Below are 20,164 nucleotides of genomic sequence, written 5' to 3'. Positions count from 1 at the left end.
CTCGTCATTGAGAGCTGGACTCCATGAATATTTATGTCTTAACCCTATTAACATTTATTAAATATGAACCTTGTTTCTAAGCGTTTTACATTCATTATTTATTTGTTCTTGTTTCCTAAAAGTTTAAAATAGAATCATTAAAGATATTCTTCACAAACTTTCTTTCGCTAGACGTTTACAATGGATCCAGAATTCTCGTGGACCATTTTATTTTTAAACAACCTTCACAATACGCACTATAAGTTATTTCAAGATCCAATGTGAGGTCAATGACAATATTAATAATCTCAGTTTCGTCTGATTCCGATATCTGCGAGTGATGTTATATGATAATTAGTAATGGTTGACCTGTGCTTGTTTACTTAATTACTTTTAATTTAATTAAAGTGCATGTTTACGAAATAGTCTTTATAAAAAAAAGTCTGAGGCGTTGTGCTTATAAATTATAATATTATAAAACAGTCAGTTAAAATAATACAGGAAGGAAACAAATTTAACCTTGGTGTCTTCATTGCACAAATGAAATAAATATATTTATATTATACCTTCAAGATTGTCATCTTTTGCTTTGTAAACTATAACAAATTTTTGATCGTTGGTCTTTTTATTTATGTCGTAAGATTTCAACTTATAAAAGCTCATATTATAATATGAGGTAAACCTGAACATTAAAATAATTTCAAACACCTTTAATGTCTACTCTCTATTTCATATCAAGAAAGCGACGTACAAATTGCAATCATAAACTAAACCATACCCGAGCATTAGAAGCAGCTTAAATTTATTAAGAGCTGAAAATGGAAATGGTTCTTCGACAACCGTGCTGTATCGCCCGGGAGATAGTTCAATGGAACATAAAGATTCCACTTGATTGGACAGCATCCCGTTCTCTGCTCGTTATTCAGGAGTCATTTATCAATATGATTACATACTTTGCCTCGACTTGTTATAGGCCTATCTGACTATACATAAAGTGGAATAATTCTGTCATAAATTTTTGTATGATCGAACGGGTTTAAACAACAACATAATAATATGAGAACAGGAAATTATTAAAATATATATAATATACCAAAAAATTGGTATTTACGAATACTATTTCCATAAAGATAACTATTACCAGTAGGAGTTCAAGATACCATGTTTTTAAATCAGTTTTTAAGTAAGCGTCTTATAGACATGTAAGTTTTAATATTTGGTATTGTATTAAAAAAGAAAACGACGTTACAAAAAACTTAATACATATATGCAAAATGTGCAAGTGCAGTACGTCCTTAAAACCATATATTATGTAGTTATATTAAGAACCTCTTCCTTCTTTAAGTCGGTTGACAATTCCAGACTGGAAAGGCGTATAACTGAGCGTCCCATTAATTTTTTGCAAAAGAGCAAAAACTTGCATTCTAGACATATTGCAGCTTTCTACTTAGGTACGTCGCGTTGTAAGAATGATTGAATTAAGTTTTTGCAAAGTTTTAATAAACTTAATTACAATTTGTCGACAAAATTTTTTTTACACATTTGTTTATTGTATTAATTGATATTTTTAACATTAAAAACGACCTGTAGCAATTGCCAAAATCATGAATTTTAGAGAAAATACAAAATTATTTTATTTTGGTAAAATCTCAATGAAATACTTTAATAATAGAAAAATGGCCTAGACATAGTTTGCTAAATAAATTGAGATAAAATTAAAGCGACCTTGTAGATGAGTGACAGGCTTTCTTTAAACTAGAGACAAACAAAATTTGTTGACATAACCTTCTTATTTTTTTTTTTTTTGCAAAGTATTGTAGGTTGAATTGTATTTAATATTTAAGTTACCTATATATTAGTAATAAGATTACTAAATAAGACTACTAACTGGTCAAAAACTGATTTACATTTTCTTCTCATCCTAATTGTTTTAATATTTCAAGGATGCTAACATATTATAACAATGTTATTTGCTTTTCTTGAGTGATACATCGTTAAATAAAAGTAAAAATACCTTTTTCATCAACACCGGTATTTGATGCTCCAATGACATTTTAATTTCTGGAGAACTCATGAAGTTTGTAATGTTCACATAGGTCCATACACAATCACAATTGTCCTTTATCCCACTTTAATTACTGTCACGGTTGCACGGTTTGAAATTCTACACTATTACTTTAGCATAATATAAAATTGCAGGCGGTTGTGGGTAGATTAAAAATATATATTGTAGCGTGAAGCGCGGCCGCCCATCGCACGCGCGGTTACAGAATGGCCGATCGACGAGGATCAGAATCTATCGCGGCCGGTCCGTCACAAGCGCAGACAGCCCGCGCACTGCACTTCCAATTCTAGGCATCTAATCGACATTTTTATTATAGCTAATTTACTTTTGTTTACACTAATTATGTCAATAGCAGATAATACCGATCCCGTCGATATAGGCCTGTATACTATGATATATAAATAGAAGTCATGCAGCCAGAGCGTGATGAGCATGCGCCACCGCGTGATATGGCGCCTTCACCTCCACCATTGAGCTAAAGCTGGCAACTTGACGAAATATATTACGAAATTACATTTTTAAGACAAGACAATTAATACGGGGTTTCCACTTTTGATCTCTCCCACCCTACATAACTGTAAGGAATGTAAAATACCAAAGGTTGAAACATAAGTTAAACTCACATTCATTGAATGTTTCAATCATTGAATGAAATTATCGAATTGTTGGTCTATGATATCCTATTATGATGTACATCTAGTAATTGAAAATAAGAGTAAAATGTCTCTTTGTAAACAAACAGAATAATTAACTAAGCAATCAATTAAATTAGCATAACAGTTTTCATCTTATTTACATAGGTACTTAAACTTTGATCTATTTACTAGCCAATTAGATGCACATATTTACTCGTGTTCATATTATCAAAAGTGTGATTTCAGACCAATTAAATGTTTTTTTATTTAAATCGTGTCGTAAATAGGGACAGATTCAGGTATGCTATTCCAAAACAGAAGATTATTGAGAAATAATGACAATAGATGTATGTATTTAACACGTTCGCTGCGGCACAGATGTATCTGTACTTTCCATTACTGCGTTACGGGTCGTTTTAAACCTTGTCCTATACCAGACATTGTGGCGGCACGAGGCATATTAAACCCCACCACCCGTAGGAGACCAAAATCCTTTTTTTGGCACCAAATAAGACAAAGTGTGCGGCTTTTGTCGTGATTATTATTAACAATGAGTTCATTAACCTAAATCTACCACCGCCCGAGGATAGATTAGTTAGTTTAGATTCTATGGGTAAAATAAAATGTGGGGTCTGATGTACCCCATACCGCACTGAACAATAGCAGTTTTTCATATAATTTAGTGATGGGAAAAGAAATATCGATTTTTATTTAATTGTATTTATTTATCAAACTTATGGATGTTTTTTATTAAAACAGGCCAAACCAGAATATTGTTGGCAACCAGTGCATTCTGTGAGAATTTCCTTTAATTTTTTGTCGGCCTTACGACTTGTTAAGAAGGTGCGGAGTTTTTCGTAACATCCTACACATCTCCTCTTCTTTGATCCCTTTAAGAGATGATGTGCCTTGTTTGTTGGCTTGTTGACTTAGGCAAGAGTTAAATTTTGATGAGCCATACACCGATTGCCGGGTGTTTTGGATTTGCCGCTAGTTGATTCAATGAACAAACACACTAATAGTAATCATGATTATCAACATATTTGTAGAAAGTTACTCAACATGTCACATTCACGTTTCTATTAACGATATTTATTACTAGAGGTCCGCCCCGGCTTCGCCCGTGGTACATATTTCGCAATAAAAGGTAGCCTATGTCCTTTCTCGGGTATCAAAATATCTCCATACCACATTTCATGCAAATTGGTTCAATAGTTTAGGCGTGATTGAGTAACAGACAGACAGAGTTACTTTCGCATTTATAATATTAGTATGGATAACGATTAACGAGTAGTTAGGATGTTTGAAAATTACCTGTATCCACATTCAGGTCCTTCTTTGTAAAAGCTTCAATAAGTTGTTCCACAAATAGTCTCGAATGCGTTGCACAACACTAACCGCGTGAAGCTAGCTTAAGGTGCGGTACGAGGTGCGCGGTGGTACGAGGTGTTCGCAACCTCGTTCCGCACTGTGTTAGAATTTTTATTTGTTCAGTGCGGCACGAGGTCTAAGAAACCCGGTATTAAGGTCGGTATACCATTGAACTAGGAATCAATAGCACATCTCAGATATATAGATATCACTTTCCTACACTGAACCAGATGGAAGTTATGCCTCCCGCACGACAGAGAAGTTTAAGTTTTTTCCTACCGCTATAACGACGAGACACGGACAGGGTGTTTCAAGCCCTGTTTCGCAGCGAACGTGTTAAAACATCTTACTTCCATAGATTGAAATGATAGACAACTCAAAACAAACTTATCCAAAATCACTACCCAGTATAAACGAGCCATCATAAATTTCAATTTGTTACATGTCGCAAGAACGGATCCTAAATTAGATTACGCTAGATGAAGTTCGACATGCATTCTCTCGGATGCTGTGATAAATGCGCCGGCGCACCCGATACTATCCATTCAAATATTCAATGAATTCCTATGCAGCTTTACACTTTGGTTATAGAGGGGGCAAAAACTTTGGACACGATAAGTAAGACGATAAGATTATCGAATGTCACTTTTTTGTATTACAAAGCTTAGTACATTTTGTTAGTTCGGCATTAGTTCGGTACATGTAAACATTAAATTTATTTTTTATGAAGTACTTAAATTCGATCAATTTACAAGGTGTATAACTAGCGATTTGCTCATTAAAATATGCATCTTGGTCTTTCTAGAAGCGGGACGCCTATTCCCTTCTTTAGGGTTAAAAAATAATTCGTCATACCTATATCTTCTGTCGCAGAAACGAATAATTATCTCAAACAATGATTAATCTACGGTCTACTCATTAATAAATTGTTACAACGTAAAAAAAATGATATCAAACAAAATAATAGATTAAATTTTTAGATATTCAAAAATAATACCTAGGTAATATGTATAATTATCAAGCGCACCGTTATCGATAAAATACTAATGTTAGGAGTTAGGACTTCAATGCATATCTTATTGGTTTGAAATTATTTGCCGGTATATAAAAGAAAGAAAAGAGCTACATATCGATATATAAAAAGTACAAGTTTTTCAAGAAGATACACAGGAAAATCAAGTTTTATATTATGCAGTTCGAACTTAATGCGATTAAGGTTATAAACAAAGCTGTAGTATAATTAAGTTCACACGATTCACGCCCAACATATATTATATGAAATGACATTTAAAAGTTGCCTATTAAGTCCCAAAGACCAATTTAATATTGGGCTTAACAATAAATTCATAAAGAACGTCGTTAAACATGGAATGCGTTACTCGTTCCGTATAAAATAACTTTCAAGTAGATTGTAAAATAAAATAGGTACGTACCGATTTGAAAACCCTCTTCGACTTTCTTACGAATATTTATAAAATGTTTGTTATATTTAGTTACGCGTAAACCTTAACAAAACTAACTCCAACACACGATTGACGATCATGTTTCATCTACTAGGGAACTCTAAAAATGCCATCAGTTAAATGATTTAGATGTTATCGGCAATAACGATAGATATTACCGAAAAAAGAAATTATCCATAGATCATTTCTACAATGTTGAATTGGAATGCGTTCCTAGCATTATGTTCGTCTTCAAATTGCACGTTCAAGACGTCTTTATGAATGCGTAAACATAAAAATGTAGGTACACACAGATAAAAATAAAAAAAAAATTAAAAAAACCTTTATTTGTCTCTCTCACAAGGGTTAAAGATTTGACAATGAATGAAAAATACACATACATAATATATTAGGTAACCTTATGAGAACTGGTGCCCGAAGTGCGTAAACTGCAGATAGAACATAAACTATTTTGTATTCGCAGTTTGCACATTTCTCCGTCTCTATAGTAAATCCTTGGAATGCATAGCCTGTTACCAGGTAACAGACCCCGCAATGCTTGTAGATAATTCAAGTTCCCTCTGACAATGAATACAGTTGTATAGAACGACAAAGACCTACCTATATCTATATCATATTGAAATACCGGGTCCTGCTTGAAATTGCACCAGAAATAAACCAAACCAGACACGCCATACCTTAAACAAGTGCTGATAACGGATAAGCTGTACTTACAGAATCGTACTGAAATATTAAATAATAATAATAGCGGATTGTGGGATAGCTATGTTCGGTGTTCCTTCATTATATCTGAATCATTTCGCAGAAAATTATTATAGAGGCGGGCACAAGGTAAGTATAACATTGAGTATAACAATTTAACATAGGGCCCTTTTTTAAATATATAAATGAATAACGTTTCTGTGCAATTTTACCGGGCTTTTTAGTAGATCATTATTCAATATTCATTCATAATGATATAAAATCAGATAAGTAGTACTTGACTTGACTTAGCTCGACTATAACTACTATGCTTGTTTAGGTACTAAGATATTTTTAATCACGTCATTGCTTGTATAACTCTTTAACGTAAGGTTAGTAAGTACGTAGATTCGTAGATTAACGAAATCTATTAATACATGTACAGATTATTCAATATAAAAAGTAAAAAATAAAATAAAGTTTATTTGACACAGAAACACAAACACATGGAATATGCAAATCTAATTTGCAGGTACATCATGGAACTATATATACTACGTATGGAACCCACACTCCCTAAGAAAAAGTAAAGTCAAAAAATTTGACCTTGAATCTTATCGTTTCCCCTCCGTCTCTTTCTAGTTACGGTGAGTCATAATATATATAGTATGTCTATATTTCCGTGGGGTGAGTATAAATGTAAAAAATTCAGGATATTAAGGAAAAAAATAACGGATACATCAATTTTATTCGTATTAAAATTTTACTATAATACTAGATTTTGCCCGCGACTTCGTCCTCGTTGAAGTCATAAAACATAAAATCCCATTTATCCCGTGGGGATTTCGGAATAGCCTTTCTAAGTGCACCTTTAGGATACTCTAGATATGTGTGCCAAATTTCATGTCTTTAGGTCCAGTGATTTTAGGCTGTGCGTTGTCTGTCAGTCACTAAGTAACGGGAGAGTTTTATATTTATTGATTGATTGATGGTTGATGATTTACGGCGGAAATAAATTACGTAATTGCATTTATTATTCTAATATAGTTACTGTAGAATTTTTGCAAATAGATAAAAAATAGATGTTCAAGTATTTAACATTGGAAAATTGTAATGTTCCTTTCAGCGTTTTTTCATGTTTGCGTCTTCCGTCTTGCATCTTCAGAACACAGGACCGCTATAAATTATGACAACATTTTGCTGTATAATTTGGCGTTACGTCCAGTCATTTGAGGAATTAATGAAGTAAAATATCAATGTGTTTTATAATATTTATTTATCATTACAATGCCAACTGCCTTTACAAATTTGCAAATTATAAGATAATAACAATAAAAAGTAACGAAATCGGTTCACTGAAAATATTTTTATCATTCCATACCCTTAAGTATTTAAATAGTTTTAAGAGTACTTGAAATATGAGATCGTGGTCTAGCGCTTCCCTATCATACAATAAAAAACAAAATATAATATATTCAGGGTGTAATCGTTAAGTGTGCACAGGTGATTATTCCGTAACTATTGCAGGTATCAAAAAACTTTAAACTGATATCGATATGATACTGATATGATACTTTACCTAATGAGTAAAATAACAATAATAACTTTTTTTAAATATAACAAGAAATATCTAAAAATGTAACTTTAAACCCTCCCATACATTTTATTTCCCGTAACGTATATATTACGTTCCCACTGCTGGGACATGGCCTCCTATGAGGTTACAGCCACATCCACCACACTGGCCAAGTGCGGGTTTAAAATTAATGTTGCATATCTTCACTTTTTCAAAACAGGATATTTTTAATTCTACTATATTTAGCCATGTATTACGTTCCGCTAGATTGGACGGAAACCTGTAAAGAGAAAAGAAGATTATTTGCAAAATATAAAAAAAAAAATGTCATTTAGATACAGATAACACAAAATTTGTGCTGTTGTCTTGTGCTTCTATTTCAGTAGGTACCATATATGTATGTACTTTGAGTTTTTGATTTTACAATATATCATTATATAAAAGTAGTAAACAACGTTTTTATACCATTAACTTTCACGCCAATTGAACTAACTCAAGTGGAGAAAGACTTCTCCTCATATAAAATACCATACCGAAATATATGTACACAATTTTATAAAGTATGGACACCCTAGTCTAATATTTATTACAATCATGAAACATTTAATAATAAGCAAATAACGATGTTAAATGGAAAAAACCTAATCAAAATTAACATTATAATCACAACTTCGATCTATTATTCCAGATTTAACAACAATTAAAGTAGAAATATTACTAAACTACAATTTTACATGAAGCGTAGTTTATGCATGGTTTTTTGTACTTACGAATGAAATATAATATCACATCCTGGATGCCATTCACTTTTGCAACCGCGCACAATATATTTACAACCATTTCTATTAATTTTGGCTCAGAATAATTCCAAAATACAAGAACAAACTCACGAAATGAACATAAACATCCGCCCCGCCATTTTGCAGTAAACATTATTTGACACCTAGAATTGGGGCTGCCGCGCAACGATTTTCATAACATAATTCAAAATATGGGAAAAAAATTATGAGCGTGTTCGATAAGCAGTCCATTTTAAAAGTTGTAAACCTTTGTTATTTCAATGGAAAAGCAAACCTGCATGAATCTCGTTTAAATTTCATTTTTTTAGCGGATTTTATTAATGATTTATGTCATATAGACTATTATTACTGACAGTCGATTTTTTAATGCACGTCAATAGGGGAAAAATTTACAATCACGCTGGCTACCCTATGGGGTAAACAGGGGTTACTTGCGGTCATTCTATCAGTTTTTTATTTATTCTTAGGAGTTTGGGTTCCAGTATGACTATAGTTCCATGAGGTACATACATTTACCTATTATGTACCTATAATTGTTACGCTACAGCTGTCATGCAGGTTAGACATTGCATAAACGTCTAGAGCCAGTCAAATTGTCACTGGATACCAATAGTTGGGCAAGCAATCGACACCCTAGAGAGTTACGGACATGCAACGATTAAAATTGAATCTATTGTAATGAAATTTAAGCTGGTTTAACTGCATAGCAAATCAATTTATCTCTAATCAGGATCTAGTCAAAATATTTTATGAGAAATTATATTGAGTTTCGCATTACGACTTATTGCACATTTTTTCGTCTTTCTTTGGTTGTGGTCAGACCGCTGACGATTTAAGTTTTCGAAAGCGTTTATTACGAATGCCTTTGAATAAACAATACACATTACACAACCATTATTTCACTTATGTTTCTGTATTCTTGAAACTGTTCTTTTTTGATGAAGACAAAATATATCTAGTTTTTGTTATGTCTTCTATTCTTTACCTTCGGGCTATATTGAGATCTAGGTAAGTTTCTGAAAATATGACCCCTACGACGTATTTAATAAAACGTAGGCAAGTAATAACAAATAAAACAAGTAATAAAATTGACGTCAAAATTCAATTTATACTAGATGTGAAATGTTTACATTACGAACAGAATTATAAACATTCTAAAAGTAAATAATATTTATTTATAAAAACTTATCAGCGCTGTCACTTTCAATATATCTACTAGGTACTAACAAACAAAACGTCTTTGATAATAATAATGACGACTTTATCTATTTATTTAATTTGAAGCCTCAGTTTTAACTTTTTATATATTCAGTATGAGAGAAAAAAATATTATGTTTTAATTTTCTATAATTTTCTATATAACTGTACGTATATATATGTATCTTAAAATCAAAACGTCAAAAAATGGAAATATGGATTGTAATAATACTGATTTAAACATCCTACTAATATTATAAATGCTAAAGTTCGTGAGGATGGATGAATGTTTACTCTTTCACGCAAATACCACTGATGACTGAACCGATCACAGTGGAATTTGGAATGTAGGTAGCTGAAGACCCAGAATAGGACATAGTCTTTTTATCCCGGATTTCCCAAAAGGACGGGAACTATGCTGGTTTTCTTAAAAAATGCGACTGAAGCCGCGGGCGTTAATCTAGTTACACATAAAAGTGGGAGTATAATCTGGTCTATGTAGTTAGAATGCGTTTAAGAATTTAAGCCGCTTTAAATTTTCTCACGGTTTCAAGACTATTAGCGGTGAAATTGTTGAAAACAAACATCTAGAGATATCAGTTAGAATATCCAAATACGGTGTGCCGTTAAATGAATCTGAGCTATCACGATGAATACTACGAAATTGCATACCCTTTACAGTTACACAAACACGCTATAAATTTGAAAATTGGAAACACCAACAATAATTTTGACTTCTAGGTACAATTAAAAGATATACCTAGTACCTACTCGTATGATATCAAAGATTTTTGTATATGCATAGGACCTTATATTTTGGAAAGGTAAAATAACAATAATGTTGAAATCTCATCTAGTTTAAGATTTGTATACTTAAGTCAGTGGACAATTGATCTGAAACACAATTCTAAATGCATAATAGCAAACCTATTTACATATGTTAACCGAATAAGGAATGTTCTTAACAGCTGTAAATGCTGTAATTGAATGGGATAAATCTTTTGTCCTCATTAAAATTCCTGAAAAATATTTTTCTGATTACACGAAATAAATTTAGTATACTAACGTAACCGGACGTCACGAGAACCATACAAATGAATTTGGTCTTTGGCAGATTGCCATGTCTATTAAAATAGATAAGATTTAAATAGAGATTCAGATTCATTTTATGTATGAAATAAATTAAAAGATTTTTCTCCTCGCGACTGTCAGAATTGATTGATCGGTGTTTCTATAGTCGCTTTTATAATAATTAGTAATTTATTAAATAGAGTTTTTGTTTTACGTCTTTTCGTTTTCAAAGGGTACAATCTATTAAATGTTTTAATAATTATGTTTACAAAAGTTACCAACTAATTAATTAAGGTTTTTAATTAAGGTCATCCGCAACGAAGTCAATAAAGTAATGATGACTGCAATGGCGATCCTTACTGAGTTTAAAAAATATTGAATATTTTTTTTTTATAAATCAATGTTTTTAACTTTTTATAAATAAATATTCAATTTTAAACACTGTTTTCGTTCTTAAATATGTCTCTAATAGTCCTTGTTATTACTAATTTTATATACGTACTTATTTAAAACTTATGTCACCTCAAGCAAGAGCTTGTTCTAATCTTATTTTCCTTTAACAAATATTTTCAGTTCCTTAAATAGCAAGTGCTTTGATCACAATATAATTGGCCTGGGTCAACGACCTGGTAACAGTTTTGTTAGCCGGAGGGCGGGCGGCGCGCGCGCAGCGTGACCTTCAGTGACAAGTGAAAAAATACGCGTTTGCATAAATATATTTGTTTTCATTTAATTGAAACAAATGAAATCGTTCTTGTCCCGATTTAAACTGAAGCACAGATATTAATTATTTTATAAAATTATAAACTACATAGGATTTATGTAGGGTCAACTCATCTAATTCTGTGACAAAACAGAATATGAAAAAAAGAACAGGTTAAAGTTTATAAATTTTATTTTTATTTTTAATAGGAACATTAATCAATCTTCTATTTATCATATGGAGCAAGTGTAATCTTAACACATATGAATAAACTCAGCGAAAAATGAGCTTAATCAAACCGCGATGACTTGTCTAATTCTGTGACAATCACCATAATTCGGTGATAGTACTTCTCTAATTCTGTTATAACCGAATTAAGTGAGTATTTATTATTTTTTAACACAAAAGTAAAAAAAAAATACAATTAATAAAAAATATAAACATATTGAAAGTAATAATTATGTATTTATTAATCAACGAGAAACTATCAAAAGAGGGGAACAATAAAAAACAATATTGGACTTTATAATTGTTTGTGTGTACAGACTCATTTTTGACTGCAGAATACTTTGAATTGCGGATGTCAGGGTTGTTTCATTATATTTTCTATTTTTATTTTTGTCTTCCTCCATGCTGTCTAAAATAAAAAAATAACTCACATAATTATGTGATACAAAAAAATAACGGACTTTTTTAAAATGCTTGAAAGCGATCCTACTTTTTACCTGAATAAAAATAAATATTTTCTGACTTAAACGACTAACGTAAACGTACTGAAGATAATTATTAATACACGAATTGAAAATAATAAAAATTTGCTTGGTTAATTCGGTGACACTGTTTTGAGTTGCAATCTTGAAAATAGTTAACTTTTTGAACCCAGGAAATAAGGTATTATGCAAAAACAAATGAAAAATTACTAAAACCTTTATCGGTATCAACAAGAATATGTTTTTAACAATTAATTGTCAAAGTATCATGAACTTACACTCACCTTTTCTATTTAAAATTAATTAAATAATGACAACACAGTTGCACGCTACCGGTGAAACGTCAAACATGGCGGGCGCAGTGACAAATCCCGTGATTGTTACTATCTCACCCGCACGATTTTAACAAAAATTTGTACACGAAAAGAAGCTTTATTACCATACCATAGGGTTAATTTTAATGTATTGGATTTTACTCCTATAACGCTGAAAAAGAGTCCAAACCTTGTATCTCCGAATTAAGTGAGTCACATAATTAGGTGAGTTTACCCTACTGCTCTACAAAATTTATTTAATTAGTGCTCGAGTCTACAGCGCATTGTGTTTATTATTTAAAATCATACAATATATACATAGCTAGATTGGAAGAAAGAGAAAATCCTGATATAGAAATATTTATCTTCGAATAAGTCACTACCGAAATGTTACAAATGTATTGTATATTTCGTGCATAACGAAGGCGTGTCCATTAAAGAATTGCGTCTTTGGCACGTTATGTCACATAATATTATACACCCACTATTATAAGAATTTACAAGTAATATACCTATGTATGTGTTTGGAGGGCTCGTTGTGTGTGTGTATGTGTGACGCGAGGCACTATAGCGTTACATGCGGCTAGCGTGACCACCTTTTACACGTTTACGTCACAATACCGGGAATATTGTCTTTGACCGAATCCACACTTTCATAGTGGGTATTACTCCATTGAAAAGTTACATTTGGGGTTGCATTTTTTAGAGGACGCAATTTTATTTTTTTGATGTGTAGGGGGGGTCAGTATGAAGCTATCACCAAGTTTGTGGGGTCGCCACCCTTGTCCCACGGCCGCCATCTTGAAAAAAGCGGTTGGAATGGTTTTTACGATATATCTCTTAAACTATTTATTTGATGAAAAACATTGAGTAACATTATTTGTTGCAAATTAAATTCTCTACAACTTTGGTCCAGTAACTTTTTGTCGTAGAACTATAAATAAAAAAGTTATAAGTGAAAATGTTCAGAAATTAGAGATATTTATATTTTTCAATAAAACTTTTTTTTATAATTTTACGAAGAAATGATATCAGACCATTTTTGTAGATTGTTTTTCGAGGAACAACTTTTATATACAACATTTTGTCATTAAGTAAATAGCTACGGTTTTACAGCGCTCCGAAGTGAGTACTAATTTTCAGTACTCTGATCTATACAGTATACTTATATTATGTGTGTAAATAATAATTTGTCATCAGTAATTTTTTTTTTTTTTGTTATTATAATATTTTTAATAATTAATTTTGCAATATTATTAATAATTAATTATTGAATCTTTTCCCCACCACCCAGGAGATAGGGTCTGGAAGCGCGTTTTTTTACGTCGAAAAGCAGGGCTGAAATGTTCTGCAGTGTGCTTCCATTATTGTGGAGTCTGGAAAAAGAGCCAATAGCCAATATATTATGTATAGTTACTACTGAAAAATAGTACTCACTTCTGAGCGCTGTAAAACCTTAGCTATTGACGTAATGAAAAAATGTTGTATATAAAAGTTGTTCCTCAAAAAACAATCTACAAAAATGGTCTAATATCATTTCTTCGTAAAATTATAAAAAAAAGTTTTATTGAAAAATATAAACATCTCTAATTTCTGAACATTTTCGCTTATAACTTTTTTATTTATAGTTCTACGACAAAAAGTTACTGGACCAAAGTTGTAGAGAATTTAATTTGCAACAAATAATGTTACTCAATGTTTTTCATCAAATAAATAGTTTAAGAGATATATCGTAAAAACCATTCCAACCGCTATTTTCAAGATGGCGGCCGTGGGACAAGGGTGGCGACCCCACAAACTTGGTTTTAGCTTCACACTGACCCCCCCTACATATCAAAAAAACAAAATTGCGTCCTCTAAAAAATGCGAGGTTAGGCCTAAAAAATGTAACATTTCAATGAACTATATAGACTAGACTGTGTATAGACAAGGGATAAGGTCGGTCATTGACGAGACTGTCACACAGGGAACAATTGTTTCACAACATAAAATATATTATGAAACAGTTTTTTGTAGTTCTTATAACTAAACTTCTTTTTTAGAAGTTAGACATTAAGTAATGCGTTATGGTATATGGTAGAAATGACACACTGAAGAATCATAAAGATGTAACTTATCATGCATGAATAATTTATAGTATAGTACATACATATAATATAGATTTTAGTTAAATGTATTTATAGGTGCAGTTAAAACACCCTTATTCTATTGGAAAAACACCGCGGTGTTTAATAGGTACGTACTTGTTTACAAGTTTCAATTTAGCACGTCGCGAATCTTCTAAATTGTGGGTGGATCCGATGAACTAGCGTCATTGTCTACAATTTTAAAATTGTAAACGTTTATTGCGCATATTAAGATCCTCCGTATTTTTCAAGAAAATATGCCAATTTATAATGAAACTTTTCATTTTTATATTGTTTTCAACACTTAATTTCGATAGTATAAAAGTAGAACCGTTTTGTGAAAAAATTCCTTTTCATTATAAATATATCTTTCATGTCAACTGTATCTGTAGTTAAAATATGCTTTTGTTTTGTACAAATTCTATTTTAAGTATAAGAAACATTTCACACGTGGTTCGATTTTAATCTAAAAACATATAAATAACAAATATAATTTATTGTATTTGACCTTTTAAAGAACATTAATTAATCCGAACCATCCGAACTTATCAAGTTATCTCCGTTGACATAACTGTGCCTAAAATAAATCAGGTGATAATAAATAATTATTTAATAATTTTACATTATATAAATACTTCGGCGCCAGAGGTATAATTATTATATTAATATCTAATATTTGAGGACACGTTTATTAGTGAGATAACCTTTCATGTTATTTTGCCGTGTAGGTATCACGTCTCGAATAATAAACAGGTACCTAGTTGAAGTAAACATGAGAAATTGATATGTTATGTGTACTATATTATTATACTTATTACTTAATATGGTATAATGATAATTTTATGTCATTACTATGTACTGTATATTATGTACTTATAATTGGTAAAGAAACAATAAAAATCTAAGCATAATTTTTAATAAGTTTCATTTACTTTTAAATCGATTCAAAAACAATTCAATATTCATTTAATAGTTCGCCACAAAAGTTCTCAAGTGAGGCCAGAAAGCTCAAAAGCATTGAATTAACTCCAAAGATATGTTTTCCAAGATGTTAATTTTACTCGCAAATATGACTAATCAAATAATAATTAATTAAGTTTTTCTTAAATTTCAAGCAACCATAGGTGACTTATATTCAAATTTTTTATTAAAAGCTTTATTAATAATTTACAAAAAAATTCAGGGTTGGAAATAAGGTTAAAGATTTCCCAGGGCGCACGCAGTTCTGTTGCTTTCCTACAAAATAATATTTCAGGTAGAAATTCTTATAAAAGGAAATTTATTTATTCTTGTTTTTTTTTCTTTTCATTAGTTGTAGGTATCAGTTCTGAACTTTATCATTGGATAATATGTTCTCAATAGTAATAATTATAGGGAAAGAGGTGATAAAAAGATAGGTCAAATGGAATAAGATGATATAAATTAACTCTGTTAGTATGTGATAAACACAGACTTGCATTTAGCTCTAAAGTCTAAACACTGCATAGATATTGTTTATATTAGTCACGTGCTACTTATACTTATTAGATAATTTTATAAGCTCTAATTTTATAAATAGACAAATTGATGAAACATTTTTGAATTCTAACTTAAAACATGCGCCTAACTTATTATTAAATACTTGACGATTACATGTTATTTAATATTACAATAATATTTTCTAAAGTTTGTTTGCTTTGATAAATATAAAAACAAAAGTAAAGGTGATATAACCGTCATTATAGTTCAGGATCCATCGCCCATTTTTGCACTTGATTACTATCAAGCTAATTTTCCGTGAGTAGCTTTATTTTGATGAGACGCCCAATAATTTCCTGTACGAAACTCTCGATTGTGGTAGCTTACAGAGGTTACAAGGATAAAATGTTTTGATTTGATGGTTCTCAAATATTTATTACTAACTGAATTTTTTTTTGTTCAATCTCAAGATAATTATCTAAATTATTCGAAAAAATATTTGTCCTACAAAATCTATGGTTTTGTTTGATCAAAGAGAAACCTTTAATCTCATGTAGGTTCTTCCATCTCTCATTCTGCGCCTATCGTTTCACACGCTGCTCCCATCATCTCTCATGCTGCTCCTGTCGCTTCTCATGCCACATCTGTCATTTCTCACGCTGCTCCTGTCATTTCTCATGATGATGATGAACCCTTATTTCCAACGCTGAATTTTTCCTTGGGTTTGGTTTGATCAAATGATGATCCCTCTTTCCAATGTGTATCGATAACGAGGTCATCATAAATGATTACTAACCAGCTGATTTTTTTGTTTTCACTTAGTTAATATTTATATAATTCAACAGACATATTGTCCTCCAAATTGCGTAATAAATATTTGAGAACCATCAAATCAACACATTTTATCCTTGTTACCTCTGTTAGCTACCGCAATCGAGAGTTTCGTACAGGAAATTATAGGGCGTCTCATCAAAATAAAGCTACTCACGGAAAATTAGCTTGATAGTAATCACGTGCAAAAATGGGCGAAGGATCCTGGACTATTATATCCTTACGATAAGCGGTCTACAATTTAGTTCTGTCTGACTTAAGTACCACAATTGAGACCCGTTTACCACAGCCATGTGATTTTCTTTACATCTTTAGTACCGAGAATTGATGCGCTACGCTGTTACAAGCAGTTACTGCACTGTAGAAAATATTATTATATTTTATCATAGAAGACTAGTGTTTCAGCACGTTTTAGACTTAGTTGTCTTTTTTTCGATAGAAATACATTTATATATCTTTTCAAGAGTTTACTATATGAATCCCATAACAGAATTTATGAAACCAAATCAAAAGACGAAAGAACGAAAAGCATAGGTACTTAATATTAATTAGTCATTCGATATTACGTTTTAAAATATATAATATCTGTAGACTAAAGGGAGGTTTCACCCCTTTTGTATAATGTCCCTATTAGCCTATTTTTATATTTAACTGATTTAACAGATAAGCTAATTAGAACATATTGAGAAATTATGAAACCGGTCATGACTGCTATACAGTTATGTCATTTCTTAAATAATTAAAAAACAAAACATGCATTATTATTGTGCAATACAATCGGAAAACTCGGTGTAAAGAATAAAAGGTTGAAATTGTTTAAAGTTAAACTGTTATAACAATAATAAAATTATTGGTTGGTAAATGTCTGTTTATTTTTCCAGTACACGTGACATTGATAACTTATATTTACAACATTCATTATTTAATAGAAGTGATAGTACATTTACGATATTATTTATAGAATGTAAAAATATGGTAATACCTATGGCCTTTGATTTAAAGCCCGCTGCATGAATCCCTCAATAATAACAACAAATATCATCACATACACTTGACCTATTTAAAACATCCTACCTACATGTAGAGTCAACGTGACTATGATTGACTTTAAAATTTGGAGTAAACAATTGCCCGATAACCAATTGAAATTTATAACATTTCTAATGGAATAATCCAGAATAATTCGTCAACATTTTAGGTTGTATACCTACGTTTACAGTGAGGATCCTTATTGTCCATTTTTATAATGAAGCAAGTTAATGACTCAAATTAGTGAAAAAAACAAGTTAATTAGATAACTAATTCCTTTTGGAGCTATTGTAGTCTGTCGTAATGATATAAATAAGAATTATTTTATTTTACTATAACAAGAAATTTGTATTACTCAACGTATATATATAAAAAAAATCAAAATCTCTTACCCGCAAGTCCATATCATATCAAACACAATCAGAGCACGTTGTCACTGGATAAGTAAACAAAACCAATGTTTTATCAGATCGCTTGTAAGTAACACGGTAGTTGATTGCGCGGCAGGACGGTCCAGACTAGAATGGCTCCGACAAGGAACGCAGGGTTCGTTAGGGTCCACTGAGAAAGTACACAAGATGCGTTTGAGCTGTTCCCTTTGATACTGACTTTTGTACGCACATTTCTATATCACTACCATCGCTATTTACTCACAGAGGTACATTATTAACCCTATAATATAATTAATTAGTCTAGGTTAACTATAGCGTGATCCTGGTTCACTCTCGCTTATAACTTTATGCAACGTTTGTTTACGCGGATAATTTGTATGTATCGTATGACAAATTGATTTCATTGTTGCAAGGATATGAGAAATACAAAATTAGCAGTGTACGTATGTAAACTTATTGATCATTTTAAACTGAAGACTCTTAATTTCTAATAAGTAGTTGATCTTTTAGGCAATATAGCGCTTATGTGAAAGCATTGAATTTTCTGGCTCGAAATGCAGTGTAACTGGGCTTCAACTTTCCCACTAATACCTACTATAAATGAGAAATAAGAGATTAATGTTTAGATGTATGTACCTTTTGCTGAAACTTACAAAAACAGTGGTTGAATAATTCGATTAAATCTAATATTATATAAATACTTTTGACCGGGATGATGCGCGGCGAAGCCAAGATGAACAAAAAGTTATAAATAATTCAATCTTATAGCCATCCGGGGTACCTTAACCTTAAAATAAAATGCAAATGTACCTACGTATAATGATAATGTCTATCAATCTAATGCCTACGTATAATGTGTATCATTTTATAATTTAACAACACTGACCACCTCTTAATAATATTAAGCATCTAAAGATCCGAGCAACGTTTTAGAATGTTTTCCATTACCCACTATATTATATTAAAAAACGTGCTAATCACTCATTTCATAATTAATAATTAGAATGCAGATCGCTAATAAAACAGTAGACAACAACTAGACGAACCAATTTAGTTAAAAGCGAAACAATTATCTCGCTATTCAGTACGGTCCGGCACGATCCTGCACTTTCTCCTCTTATCACTCGGGGGTTAACGGTTTTCGCATGGAAATTTACTGGTACGATTCTGTGAGCGAATAAAACAATGTCACATTTATCTATAAATAGTGAGTACAACGGGGAACGCGGCCGCGGTGGGCGGGCGGCTTGGTGCGAAAAATTGGCACACGAGATATAAAATATGCCGCTAAATGCAGCTTGCACTGACATCACTGACACTGCTATTTTTGTTTAATGTAAACACAGCCGTTTACGAAATTTAAATGTTGCATCGCGGAATTCAAAAAAAGTCTGACAATTTCTTCTGAGTGGCATAAAATTTTATAATGGTCATATTTACATTCATATCTTTAATATGTTGATATACTTTATAATGTCAAAACAAACACAAATTATGTAATTAACTGACAAATCTCCCTACTAATTGCATGTACCTACACTGAAAAATTGTTTCTAATAAATCTAATTACAAAAAATTGAGAAGTGCATATTGTACCCAAGTCACAGCCCATGTCCATATAAACAGTGGTTAAACCGCTAATAAACAACCCACGGCAACCACTACAACTATAGACTCTACAATAACCGGTCCATTTCACCAAACTGCTGTGTATCAATTCCAGCATACTAAGCAGTAACTACACAGTTCAATAAATATTCTAA

The 20,164-nt window shown here is 31.5% G+C and overlaps 1 protein-coding gene and 3 long non-coding RNA genes across 6 annotated transcripts in view; all 4 read right to left on the bottom strand.

The window, feature by feature from the left end:
* LOC149483922 (uncharacterized) overlaps positions 1 to 20,164 on the bottom strand; it is a 188,253-nt gene that overhangs the window by 44,035 nt on the left and 124,054 nt on the right. The window lies entirely within an intron of this gene.
* Gbs-76A (Glycogen binding subunit 76A) overlaps positions 1 to 20,164 on the bottom strand; it is a 43,218-nt gene that overhangs the window by 15,908 nt on the left and 7,146 nt on the right. Inside the window, exon 1 of one of the 3 annotated variants that reach the window (XM_089701455.1) lies at positions 18,402 to 18,577. The exons of 1 other annotated variant lie outside the window; for it this stretch is intronic. In XM_089701455.1, coding sequence (XP_089557581.1) covers positions 18,402 to 18,413 — 12 coding nt within the window. In that variant the 5' untranslated portion in view covers positions 18,414 to 18,577. Of the gene's footprint in view, positions 1 to 1,993; positions 2,331 to 18,401; positions 18,578 to 20,164 lie in introns of those variants that run through there. One more of the 3 variants, XM_089701454.1, reaches the window with a different exon arrangement.
* Positions 7,464 to 9,073, bottom strand: LOC149483936 (uncharacterized). The gene is made up of 2 exons (XR_016316360.1): positions 8,541 to 9,073; positions 7,464 to 8,050 (listed from the first exon to the last, which is right to left on the bottom strand). It is a non-coding gene; the product is annotated as an uncharacterized LOC149483936 (long non-coding RNA).
* On the bottom strand, positions 11,716 to 12,731 carry LOC149483935 (uncharacterized). The gene is made up of 2 exons (XR_016316448.1): positions 12,536 to 12,731; positions 11,716 to 12,178 (listed from the first exon to the last, which is right to left on the bottom strand). It is a non-coding gene; the product is annotated as an uncharacterized LOC149483935 (long non-coding RNA).

This window comes from Colias philodice, chromosome 12, assembly GCF_061535455.1.
Source record: "Colias philodice isolate Cphi_HAF_F1 chromosome 12, ilColPhil1 Martin Lab GWU primary, whole genome shotgun sequence".
In the NCBI taxonomy this organism is placed as follows: domain Eukaryota; kingdom Metazoa; phylum Arthropoda; class Insecta; order Lepidoptera; family Pieridae; genus Colias; species Colias philodice.
The sequence above is the reverse complement of the archived record's forward strand: the minus strand, read 5'-3'. Positions and strand labels throughout refer to the sequence as shown.